At 43.1% G+C, this 13,715-nt stretch overlaps 1 protein-coding gene across 3 annotated transcripts in view; it reads right to left on the bottom strand.

Moving 5' to 3' along the window:
• Positions 1 to 13,715, bottom strand: part of TTC23 (tetratricopeptide repeat domain 23) — a 164,411-nt gene that overhangs the window by 100,953 nt on the left and 49,743 nt on the right. For all 3 annotated transcript variants that reach the window (XM_018066112.1, XM_018066113.1, XM_018066111.1), the window contains exon 2: positions 6,982 to 7,181. In XM_018066112.1, coding sequence (XP_017921601.1) covers positions 6,982 to 7,161 — 180 coding nt within the window. In that variant the 5' untranslated portion in view covers positions 7,162 to 7,181. The remainder of the gene's footprint in view (positions 1 to 6,981; positions 7,182 to 13,715) is intronic.

Below are 13,715 nucleotides of genomic sequence, written 5' to 3'. Positions count from 1 at the left end.
TGCAGCACTTGGATGCAATCATAAAAACGACAGAATGATCTCTGTTCATTTCCGAGGCAAACCATTCGATATCACAGTAATCCAAGTCTATGCCCCAACCAGTAACGCTGAAGAAGCTGAAGTTGAATGGCTCTATGAAGACCTACAAGACCTTTTAGAACTAACACCCAAAAAAGATGTCCTTTTCATTATAGGGGATTGAAATGCAAAAGTAGGAAGTTAAGAGAGACCTGGAGTAACAGGCAAATTTGGCCTTGGAGTACAAAATGAAGCAGAACAAAGGCTAGCAAGAGTTTTGCCAAGAGAATGCACTGGTCATAGCAAACACCCTCTTCCAACAACACAAGAGAAGACTCTACACATGGACATCACCAGATGGTCAACACTGAAATCAGATTGATTATATTCCATGCAGCCAAAGATGGAGAAGCTCTATACAGTCAACAAAAAGAAGACCAGGAGCTGACTGTGGCTCAGATCATGAACTCCTCATTGCCAAATTCAGACTCAAATTGAAGAAAGTAGGGAAAACCACTAGGCCATATGATCTAAATCAAATTCCTTACGATTATACAGTGGAAGTGACAAACAGATTCAAGGGATTAGATCTGACAGGCAGAGTGCCTGAAGAACTATAGATGGAGGTTCATGACATTGTACAGGAGGCAGTGATCAAGACCATCCCCAAGAAAAAGAAATGCAAAAAGGCAAAATGGTTGTCTGCAGAGGCCTTACAAATAGCTGAGAAAAGAAGATAAGCTAAAGGCAAAGGAGAAAAGGAAAGATATACCCATTTGAATGCAGGGTTACAAAGAATAGCAAGGAGAGATAAGAAAGCCTTACTCAGTAATCAGTGCAAAGAAATAGAGGAAAATAATAGAATGTGAAAGACTACAGATCTCTTCAAGAAAATTAGAGATACCAAGGGAACATTTCATGCAAAGATGAGCACAATAAAGGACAGAAATGGTATGGACCTAAAAGAAGTGAAGATGTGAAGAAGAGGTGGCAAGAATACACAAAAGAACTGTACAAAAAAGATCTTCACAACCCTGATAAACACAATGGTGTGACCACTCAAGTAGAGCCAGACATCCTGGAATGTGAAGTCAAGTGGGCCTCAGGAAGCATCACTATGAATAAAGCTAGAGGAGGTGATGGAATTCCAGTTGAGCTATTTCAAATCCTAAAAGATGATGCTGTTAAGTGCTGCACCCAAAATGCCAGCAAATTTGGAAAACTTGGCAGTGGCTAAGGGACTGGAAAAGGTCAGTTTTTTTTCCAGTCCCAAAGAAAGAGAATTCCAAAGAATGCTCAAACTACCATACAACTGCACTCAGTTGCTGGCAAAATAATGCTTAAAATTCTCCAAGCCAGGCTTCAATAGTATGTGAACTGTGATGATCAGGCTGGATTTAGAAAGGGCAGAAGAACTGGAGATCAAATTGCCAACATCCATTGGATCATAGAAAAAGCAAGAGAGTTCCGGAGAAACATTTACTTCTGCTTTATTGACTATGCCAAAGCCTTTGACTGTGGATTGCAACAAATTGGTGGAAAATTCTTCAAGATATGGAAATACCAGACCACCTTACCTGCCTCCTGAGAAATCTGTATGCAAGTTAAGAAGCAACAGTTAGAACTGGACAAGGAATACAGACTGGTTCCAAATCGGGAAAGGCGTACATCAAGGCTGTATATTGTCACCCTGCTTATTTAAATTATATGCAGAGTATATCATGTAAAATGCTGGGCTGGGTGAAGCACAAGCTGGAATCAAGTTTTCTGGGAGAAATATCAATAACCTGAGATATGCAGATGATACCACCCTTATGGCAGAAAGTGAAGAGGAACTAAAGAGCCTCTTGATGAAAGTGAAAGAGGAGAGTGAAAAATTTAAAACTCAAGATTCAGAAAACTGAGATTATGGCATCCAGTCCACCATTGCATGGCAAATAAATCGGGAAACAATGACAGACTTTACCTTTTTGGGCTCCAAAATCACTGCAGATGGTGACTGCAGCCATGAAATTAAAAGACGCTTGCTCCTTGGAGGAAAAGCTATGACAAACCTAGACAGCATATTAAAAAGCAGAGACACTACTTTGCCAACAAATGTCTGTCTGCTCAAAGCTATGGTTTTTCCAGTAGTCATGTATGGATTTGAGAGTTGGACTATAAAGTAAGCTGAGGGCTGAACAATTGATGCTTTTGAACTGTGGTGCTGGAGAAGCCTCTTGAGAGTCCTTTGGACTGCAAGGAGATCCAACCAGTCCATCCTAAAGGAAATCAGTCCAATATTCATTGGAATGACTGATGCTGAAATGGAAACTCCAATACTTTGGGCACCTGATGGAAAGAACTGACTCACTGGAAAAGACCCTGATGCTGGGAAAGATTGAAGGTGGAGGAAAAGGGCACAACAGAGGATGAGATGGTTGGATGGCATCACCGACTCGATGGATATGAGTCTGAGTGAGCTCTGAGAGTTGGTGATGGACAGAGAGGCCTGGCATGCTGCAGTCCATGAGGTTGCAAATAATTGGACATGACTGAGTGGCTGAACTGAAATGAACTTCAATAACTGTAGTGTGGTTATGTTGGAGAAATTTCTTTATTCTTAGGAAATAGGCACTGACATCTTTAGGGGTAAAAGACCACGTATTTTTAACTTACTGTCTGATATTCAGAAAAATAATGGCAGTGTGTGTGAAGAAATGTAAAGTAAATGTTAATTGGTACATCTTACAACTTTTCTGTAAGTTGATAAGTTTTTATAGTAAAAAAATTACCAAAGAATGGTATTTCAAGAGGCAAATTAGTCAAGTTAATACTTTCTTAAAAACACTTTAAAGGCTTCTAGGGCACTTGAGACTTGGAAAGACTTGCCTCTCCGATGGGCATTTCCCATCAGCCCAAAGCTGCTTCTCATCACTTCAAACATAGTTACACTGCTTGCGCCAAACCAAAATTTTATGTGTACTGTTCCTTCAGCTCCTCTATGCTGGATCCTTCTCTCCTTCAGGTGTCAGCTCAGATGTCATCTCCTCACAGAGGCCCTCGCTTACCTAAGACAGGCCCACTGTATTTCCTCCAGAACACTTGGCACAATCTCTGGTTACCTAGTTATTTACAAAGTTGACTGCTCCTGAGCTGCACGGGGGCGTGCAGCTGTCTGTCCTGCTCACCACTGAATCCAAGCGCTCTTCATCTGAACTTCGCATCACAGGAAATGATTTGGCGCCATTCTAGATGGGCTTCCCTGGTGGCTCAGTGGTGAAGAACCTGCCTGGTGATGCAGGACATGTGGGTTTGACTCCAGCTAGGTAAGATCCTATGGAGAAGGAAATGGCAACCCAGTATTCCTGCCTCAGAAATTCTTGCCAACTCAAGAGAGTTGGACATTACTTAGTGACTAAATGACAACAAGCATTTTAGATGCATAGAAGAGAAGTTGATCCTTCACATACAGCAAATGCCTTTGGGCACCAGGGCTCGATTCTCTTGCATAATTCTGGGGAGCAGGCTGCCAGCTGAGACCTACATAGCACACAGACTGGCACATAGTATTACTAGAGGACATCTGGTGCGTAATGAATATCAAGACCAAATTCACAACTTCTCTCCCTGTTCCTGGCTCTTTTTCCTGTATTCACGACAGTAACAAAGGGGACTGACAAGTCCCGGGTCCCCCAAGCTGGCTGAAACCTAAGTCAGGATTGTATATACCTTCTTGGGCTCAATCTTGTCTCTCTAACTCCTATGCCCCCTTTGTTATCAGGTTTCACTGATTCATATTTCCTAATTCTTATCAAAAGATTTCAGTATTTCTACTGCCTCTGCCAAAGAATGCTCAAACTACTGCACAATTGCACTCATCTCACATGCTAGTAAAGTAATGCTCAAAACTCTCCAAGCCAGGCTTCAGCAATACATGAACCGTGAAATTCCAGATGTTCAAGCTGGTTTTAGAAAAGGCAGAGGAACCAGAGATCAAATTGCCAACATCTGCTGGATCATGGAGAAAGCAACAGAGTTCCAGAAAAAACATCTATTTCTGCTTTATTGACTATGCCAAAGCCTTTGACTGTGTGGATCACAACAAACTGTGGAAAATTCTGAAAGAGATGGGAATACCAGACCACCTGACCTGCCTCTTGAGAAACCTATATGCAGGTCAGGAAGCAACAGTTAGAACTGGACATGCAACAACAGACTGGTTCCAAATAGGAAAAGGAGTACGTCAAGGCTGTATATTGTCAGCCTGCTTATTTAACTTATATGCAGAGTACATCATGAGAAACGCTGGGCTGGCAGAAGCACAAGCTGGAATCAAGATTGCTGGGAGAAATATCAATAACCTCAGATATGCAGATGACACCACCCTTATGGCAGAAAGTGAAGAGGAGCTAAAAAGCCTCTTGATGAAAGTGAAAGAGGAGAGTAAAAAAGTTGGCTTAAAATTCAACATTCAGAAAACGAAGATCATGGCATCCGGTCCCATCTCTTCATGGGAAATAGATGGGGAAACAGTGGAAACAGTGTCAGACTTTATTTTTGGGGGCTCCAAAATCACTGCAGATGGTGACTGCAGCCGTGAAATTAAAAGCTGCTTGCTCCTTGGAAGGAAAATTATGACCAACCTAGATAGCATATTAAAAAGCAGAGACATTATTTTGCTAACAAAAGTCCATCTAGTCAAGGCTATGGTTTTCTAGTGGTCATGTATGGACATGAGAGTTGGACTGTGAAGAAAGCTGAGTACTGAAGGATTGATGGTTTTGAACTGTGGTGTTGGAGAAGACTCTTGAGAGTCCCTTGGACTGCAAGGAGATCCAACCAGTCCATCCTAAAGAAGACCAGTCCTGGGTGTTCATTGGAAGGACTGATGCTGATGGTGAAACTCCAATACTTTGGCCAACTCATGCAAAGAGTTGACTCATTGGAAAAGACTCTGATGCTGGGAAGGATTAGGGGCAGGAGGAGAAGGGGAAGACAGAGGATGAGATGGCTGGATGGCATCTCCAACTCGATGGACATGAGTTTGGGTAAACTCGGGAGTTGGTGATGGACAGGGAGGCCTGGCATGCTGCGATTCATGGGGTCACAGAGTCTGACAAGACTGAGCAACTGAACTGAACTGAACTGAACAGCCTCTGCCATACTTTAGGCCCTCATAATTCCTTGCCAGGAATATTGCAAACGCCCTCTGAACAGGCCCTCCTTCTCCAATTTACGTCCCTCCTCTTCTTCCTCTATTCAGGTATCTGAGGTCTGAGTGATCATTCCAAAAACTCAGACTTGCTCATGGACCTTTCTGGCTTATAATCCTGTGATAGTTTCCAGCACCCTGAAGAAAAAGTGTAAACTTTTTCTGGGTGATGAACACTCTCTGGGCCCCGAACACTCTCTGGGCCCCAGCTGTGGTCCATAATGCAACCTCAGTTCCTTCCCTGTATAACTAAAGCCTGCTTCCCAGAAAGTTCCATGTATTTCACCAAACAGGCTGTGCACCCTCAGACCATTGACTCTCACCCATCTGCTACCTCCACTCAAAACATTACTGTCCCCTGTCCTATCGGGCCCTCTCTCCTACCTAAGCACTGTTATCAGTGCAGTCCAAGCAGCTCCCATCCCCAGAGCATGCCTCAGGAGCTCCTCTAACTCGAGGGTCACTGCTCACACCTCCTCCCCTCAACCCCAGGTTTTGCATCTGTATCACCTGAGTTTGTGTCTGTCACAGAACTTATGCTGACCATCATTATTTATCTATCTTCCCAACCAGGCCATGAGATCCTCTGAGACAGAGGTTATAGCTTTCCCATTCATGCCCTGAGCCCCTGCACAGCACCTGGTACACATTAGAAGTGACGTGAAAGTCACTTAGTCATGTCCGAGTCTTTGCCAACCCATGGACTATACAGTCAGTCCATGAAATTCTCCAGGCCAGAATACTGGAGTGGGTAGGCTTTCCCTTCTCCAAGGGATCTTCCCAACCCACCGGTCAAACCCAGGTCTCCCACATCGCAGGCAGATTCTTTACCAGCTGAGCCACAAGAGAAGCCCAAGAATACTGGAGTGGGTAGCCTATCCCTTCTCTGGTGGATCTTCCTGACCCAGGAATCCAACCAAGGTCTCCTGCGTTGTAGGCGGAGTCTTTACCAACTGAGCTATCAGAGAAGCCTGGTACACACTGGGTACATAGTAAATCTTTGTGAAATAAATAAATGGACAAATTAGGACCCGGCACATGTTGAAGCTGAAACTCCAATACTTTGGCCACCTGATGTGAAGAGCTGACTCATTTGAAAAGACCCTGATGCTGGGAAAGATTGAAGGCGGGAGGAGAAGGGGACAACAGAGAATGAGATGGTTGGATGGCATTACCGACTCAATGGACATGAGTTTGAGTAAACTCCGGGAGTTGGTGATGGACAGGGAGGCCTGGCGTGCTGCAGTCCATGGGGTTGGGTTGCAAAGAGTCAGGCATGACTGAGTGACCGAACTGAACTGAACATAAGAGGTAGCAGAGAAATACATGTTGAATGAATGAGTAAATGAATAAAACCCTGAAGAGAGATGGTAAAGAAGTATGCAGAGAACAGATTAAGAATTTAGGAAATACAAGCTCCTTGAGAGTAGAAGCTTCATCTGCTTTGTGATATGTTCCAGTGCTGAGACCTGGCACACAGGAGGAGCTCAAGAAACACTGACTCATGTGAAACCACTTTAGCAGGTCAAAGCCACAACTAGTCAGTCTAGCATACACTTGTGAAAGGTCAGGGCGGACTCCTTTGTTCCTTTGTGCACTCATTCAGCAAACAACATGTTGACTGTGCCCTGAGGTACTACATCACTCACACTATGAAAGGCACTGTCATGTATTTTCTCTTGTGCCAGACTCCTCAGAGGAGGAACGCAAACTGAAGTATCCTACTCCTCAGTGACCAGGGCACAGGTATAAAAAGAAAGGTTCCTTACCTCATGACTGCTGGCATAGGACTTTGCTTTCTCTTCAGAGAGGCGGAGTTTCTCCCGAGGAGGCTGGAACAGTGCTCTCTGAAGCAGCTGGTTTTGCAGTTTCTTTCTAGGTGTTATGCTGACGGCAGCAACAATTTCATCCAGGTGGTTGGATATGTGAGTTTCCTGTGATTCTTGCATCCTTTTATATACATTACCCTCTAATTTTTAAATAAGAAAACAAAAGTATTAATGATAATTTCTACCATTACTTTTAGAAATACATATTTTTCCTAGAAATTGAGGCTAGAATTTAAGAAAATTTCAACACTATACCCATGGCTTCTGTGAAACAAGTAGCTTCTATCCAAAAAGCTCCTAGTGGCTAGTACTAACTTCTTTCAGATGGATTTCAAGTTTTAACTAAATCAAATTCTTTGTCCTATGTATGTATCATATGTGTATATATATATGTATGTTTATATACATACATACTGATGTATTATATATGACATATATATATATATGTCAGTAGGAATCAACTCTCAAAGAGCTCAGATTAGATCTGTTGAACCCCAGGTGACTTTGAAATGGGAAAAAAGTGACATGTTAAACTTTAACTTCCAGCTAAGATGAAGGGATAAGATTTATCCTCTTGCCTTAAGTAACCAACCAATCAACAAAAAAACTACCAAACAACAACAAAACAACCATAGGCAAAAAGGGTATGAAACAATGGTTGTCAAGACAGGACATGAGACACGAGAAATGGAAAAATGAAACAAAGTGAGACGCTTGATTGCTCCAGCTTATTGCTTTGAAAAAATTTCTGGATCATGCAGGGTAACCCAGAAGTTACCCTGTGGACTCAGTTGAGGAAATAGAGCTGAGCATCTGGGGAGACCAAGGAAGCTGTAATGCACAAAACAGATCATTAGAGAGGATAGAGCTACACAGAGAAGACCCCAGAGATCAGCATCCTCAAGAAAGGGGGGAGAATACTGATAGCATGTATATAAGAAAACTACTTGAGTCTGGAGAGATTCCTCTAAGAATATTGAAAGGAAGTATCTGGCACTCACCAAGGCTGGCAGCGCCTGTTCCCACTGACCAGACTGGAAAAACTCATAATTCATGAGGCAGAGGGTAAAGTATTCAGAAAGTTTTTATCAGTGTGTTAGTCACTCAGTTATGTCTGACTCTTTTGGACTGTCACCAAGCTCAGTTCAGTCAGTTCAGTCGCTCAGTCGTGTCCGACTCTTTGCGACCCCATGAATCGCAGCACGCCAGGCCTCCCTGTTCATCACCATCTCCCGGAGTTCACCCAGACTCATGTTCATCAAGTCCGCGATGCCATCCAGCCATCTCATCCTCTGCTGTCCCCTTCTCCTCCTGCCCTCAATCCCTCCCAGCATCAGAGTCTTTTCCAATGAGTCAACTCTTCGCATGAGGTGGCCAAAGTACTGGAGTTTCAGCTTTAGCATCATTCCTTCCAAAGAAATCCCAGGGTTGATCTCCTTCAGAATGGACTGGTTGGATCTTCTTGCAGTCCAAGGGACTCTCAAGAGTATTCTCCAACATCACAGTTCAAAAGCATCAATTCTTCGGTGCTCAGCCTTCTTCACAGTCCAACTCTCACATCCATACATGACCACAGGAAAAACCATAGCCTTGACTAGACGGACCTTAGTCGGCAAAGTAATGTCTCTGCTTTTGAATACGCTATCTAGGTTGGTCATAACTTTTCTTCCAAGGAGTAAGCGTCTTTTAATTTCGTGGCTGCAATCACCATCTGCAGTGATTTTGGAGCCCCCAAAAATAAAGTCTGACACTGTTTCCACTGTTTCCCCATCTATTTCCCATGAAGTGATGGGACCAGATGCCATGATCTTCATTTTCTGAATGTTGAGCTTTAAGCCAACTTTTTGCTCTCCTCTTTCACTTTCATCAAGAGGGTTTTTAGTTCCTCTTCACTTTCTGCCATAAGGGTGGTGTCATCTGCATATCTGAGGTTATTGATATTTCTCCCGGCAATCTTGTTCCAGCTTGTGTTTCTTCCAGTCCAGCGTTTCTCATGATGTACTCTGCATAGAAGTTAAATAAGCAGGGTGACAATATACAGCCTTGACGTACTCCTTTTCCTATTTGGAACCAGTCTGTTGTTCCATGTCCAGTTCTAACTGTTGCTTCCTGACCTGCATACAGATTTCTCAAGAGGCAGATTAGGTGGTCTGGTATTCCCATTTCTTTCAGAATTTTCCATAGTTTATTGTGACCCACACAGTCAAAGGCTTTGGCATAGTCAATAAAGGAGAAATAGATGTTTTTCTGGAACTCTCTTGCTTTTTCCACGATCCAGCGGATGTTGGCAATTTGATCTCTGGTTCCTCTGCCTTTTCTAAAACCAGCTTGAACATCTGGAAGTTCACGGTTCACGTATTGCTGAAGCCTGGCTTGGAGAATTTTGAGCATTACTTTACTAGCATGTGAGATGAGTGCAATTGTGCAGTAGTTTGAGCATTCTTTTGCATTTCCTTTCTTTGGAATTGGAATGAAAACTGACATTTTGCAGTCCTGTGGCCACTGTTGAGTTTTCCAAATTTGCTGGCATAATGAGTGCAGCACTTTCACAGCATCATCTTTCAGGATTTGAAAGAGCTCAACTGGAATTCCATCACCTCCACTAGCTTTGTTCGTAGTGATGCTTTCTAAGGTCCGCTTGACTTCACTTTCCAAGATGTCTGGCTCTAGATTAGTGATCACATCATCATGATTATCTGGGTCGTGAAGATCTTTTTTGTACAGTTCTTCCGTGTATTCTTGCCACCTCTTCTTATCTTCTGCTTCTGTTAGGTCCATGCCATTTCTGTCCTTTATCGAGCGCATCCTTGCATGAAATGTTCCCTTGGTATCTCTAATTTTCTTAAAGAGATCTCTAGTCTTTCCCATTCTGTTGTTTTCCTCTATTTCTTTGCATTGATCGCTGAAGAAGGCTTTCTTATCTCTTCTTGCTGTTCTTTGAAACTCTGCATTCAGATGCTTATATCTTTCCTTTTCTCCTTTGCTTTTCGCCTCTCTTCTTTTCACAGCTATTTGTAAGGCCTCCCCAGACAGCCATTTTGCTTTTTTTTGCATTTCTTTTCCATGGGGATGGTCTTGATCCCTGTCTCCTGTACAACGTCACGAACCTCAGTCCATAGTTCATCAGACACTCTATCTATCAGATCTAGGCCCTTAAATCTATTTCTCACTTCCACTGTATAATCATAAGGGATTTGATTTAGGTCATACCTGAATGGTCTAGCGGTTTTCCCTACTTTCTTCAATTTAAGTCTGAATTTGGTAATAAGGAGTTCATGATCTGAGCCACAGTCAGCTCCTGGTCTTGTTTTTGTTGACTGTATAGAGCTTCTCCATCTTTGGCTGCATAGAATATAATCAGTCTGATTTCAGTGTTGACCATCTGGTGATGTCCATGTGTAGAGTCTTCTCTTGTGTTGTTGGAAGAGGGTGTTTGCTATGACCAGTGCATTTTCTTGGCAAAACTCTTATTAGTCTTTGCTCTGCTTCATTCTGCACTTCAAGGCCAAATTTGCCTGTTACTCCAGGTGTTTCTTGACTTCCTACTTTTGCATTCCAGTCCCTTATAATGAAAAGGACATCTTTTTGGGGTGTTAGTTCTAAAAGGTCTTGTAGGTCTTCATAAAACCATTCAACTTCAGCTTCTTCAGTGTTACTGGTTGGGGCTCCTCTGTCCTTGGAATTCTCTAGGCAAGAATACTGGAGTGAGTAGCCATTCCCTTCTCCAGAGGATCTTCCTCATGTAGGGATCAAACCTGGGTCTCCTGCAATGCAGGCAGATTCTTTACTGTCTGAACCACCAGAGAAGATCTAAGAATATTGGAGTGGGTTGCCATTCCCTTCTCCAGGGGATCTTCCCGACCCAGGGATCAAACCTGTGTCTCCCACATTACATCTGAGCCACAAGGAAGTAGTGGAGAATAACTAGTATAGTAATCAGCAGTGGAGAATAATTAGCCCTTGGGTGAGCTCTGCTTAGATCCACATAACAAACCAGGAAAGTAAGACCTAAAAGGATAAAACTGTTTCCAAATAACTGTATCAGAGGGAAAAATTCAAGTGTGTTGATAGGAATACAAAAACAGCCAGCACTCAACAGGTTGAAATGAATAAATTTTAACATCCAAACAAAGATCACCAGGCATGCAAATAGGCAAGAAAACAGCCCATAATGAAAAGACTAATGAGTCAAAACTGACCCAGATATTAAGTTAGCAGAGAAGAATATTAAGGGTTATATAATTGTATTCCATAGATTTAAAATGTTAACTATGTTTAAAAAGTTAACTAGAGACATGGAATATAAAAAGCCAAATTGAACTTCTCAACATGAAACTTATATGTGAGATGAAAATATACTAGATGAGATTAATGGAAGATCAGATATTACAGATGAAAAGATGCATGAACTTGCAGATGTAGTGATAGAAACTATCTTAAAAAACCAGCGAGCTGTGAAAGAACTTCAACTTGCCTAATATATATGTAATTTCAATCCCTAAAGAAAAGTGGATTGCAGAGGGGACAGAAAAAGTGTTTGAAGAAATGGTGGCCAAAATTTTTCCAAATTTAAGGAAAAGTAAAAAGTCAGATTTCAGGAGCTAAATGCACACTAAACACAGGAAACAGACAGAAGAAGACACCAAAACACATTGTAACCAAACTGCTCAAAACCATGATAAAGAGAGAATCTTAAAAGTAGTCAGGAAAAAGAAAATACAGTATTTTTAAAAAGATGATGAGAGGGCGGTCCTAAGATGGTGGAGGAATAGGACGGGGAGACCACTTTCTCCCCCACAAATTCATCTAAAGAACATTTGAACGCTGAGCAAATTCCACAATACAACTTCTGAATGCTGGCAGAGGACATCAGGCACCCAGAAAGGCAGCCCATTAACTACAAAAGGAGGTAGGAAAAAATATAAAAGATAAAAAGAGAGACAAAAGAGGTAGGGACAGAGATCCGTCCCAGGAAGGGAGTCTTAAAAAAGAAAGAAGTTTCCGAATGCCAGGAAACACTCTCACCAGCGAATCTGTGGTGAGCCTTGGAACCTCAGAGGGCAACATAACTGGGAGGAAAATAAATTAAAACCCACAGATTACGTGCCTAAAGGCAACTCCCAGCAGAGAAGCAGCGCAGACGCTTGCACCCACCACTAGCAAGCAGGGGCAGGACAGGGAGGCACCGGCTGCATTGCTAAGGGTAAGGACCGGACCTGAATGCCCCGAGGGCAATCTGAGGGAACTAACTAAGAGACAGCAACCCAGACTGTGGGATAGCTATCCTGCAAAAAGTCCTAAGACACCGTCAGGTCTGTTCACAGAACAAAGGACTGAGCAGAGCTAGCTGGCTGTGGACTGGCCCAACCCCTGCCGGGGACAGGCAGGCGAGGGCAGCCAGAGCTGGAAGGGGGCAATAGCGGCCCCAGAGAGGCACCATCTAACAAACTGCAGGCAGGCTTCCTTGCTAACCAAAACTCCTTGGGATTCTGGACGGTTCAAATCCACCAGGAGGGTCGCAGCCAGAGATCAGCTCCCCAGAAGAGACACATGGCACACCTGCAAAGGCGCGCTGGTTGTACACCCAGAAAACAGAATGGCAGGGATGGAGGAGGCGATAAGTTGCAGCGACCGTGCTCGCCAAGCACCTGGTCATCTGAGCTGCTTGGACTGGGGAAGGGCACAAAACGCAGGCCCATTCAAGTGTGTGCCTTTATGGAGAACCCGAGAACCTGAACCTGAATGGCTTACACCTGGGAAGTGCACCCAACCCAGGGCCCGCTTCAGACAGTTGCTGGCAGAGCAACCTAGAGCCTGAGCAGTGTAGACTGGGAACGAACACACCCCGTGAGCAGGGGCAAACCCAGTGTGGCTGAGACACTGGGAGCACTCCCCACAAACGCCAGTGATATTTGTTTGCAGTGTTCCTCCCTCCCCACAGCACGACTGAACAAGTGAGCCTAAAAAAGTGACCACCACCGCCCCCTTGTGTCAGAAATTAGACACTGAAGAGTCCGGCAAACAGAAGAAGCTACAATAAACAGAGGGAACTGCTTTGGAAGTGACAGGTGCAATAGATTAAAACCCTGCAGTTAGTACCGACTACATAGGAAGGGGCCTATAGATCTTGAGAAGTGTAAGCTGGATCAAGGAACTATCTGAAAATGAGCTGATCCCACACAGTCCACAACAACACCAGAGAAAGTCCTAGATATATTTTTACTATTATCATTTTTTAATTAATTTTTATTTTTAAGTCCTCTATTACTCCTTTTTCATTTTTATAGCCTACTATTACTCAGCAAAAAAAAAACCCAATTTTTAAAGCAAACTTCATATACATATATTTTATAATTTTTGTGACTTTACTTTTTCCTTTAATATTGTATTTCTGAGACTCTAACCTCTACTCTAGATTTTTAATCTTTGCTTTTGGTATTTGTTATCAATTTTGTACCTTTAAGAACCTAATCTTCAGTACCCATTTTTACTTGGGAGCGAGATTACTGGCTGGATTGCTCTCTCCCCCTTTGGACTCTCCTTTTTCTCTACCAGGTCGCCTCTATCTCCTCCCTCCCCCTTCTCTTCTCTACCCAACTCTGTGAATCTCTTTGTGTGTTCCGGGCTGTGGAGAACACTTAGGGGACTGATTACTGGCTGGATCTATCTCTCCT

This window comes from Capra hircus, chromosome 21, assembly GCF_001704415.2.
Source record: "Capra hircus breed San Clemente chromosome 21, ASM170441v1, whole genome shotgun sequence".
Lineage (NCBI taxonomy): Eukaryota > Metazoa > Chordata > Mammalia > Artiodactyla > Bovidae > Capra > Capra hircus.
This window is presented reverse-complemented; position numbering and strand designations above follow the sequence as displayed.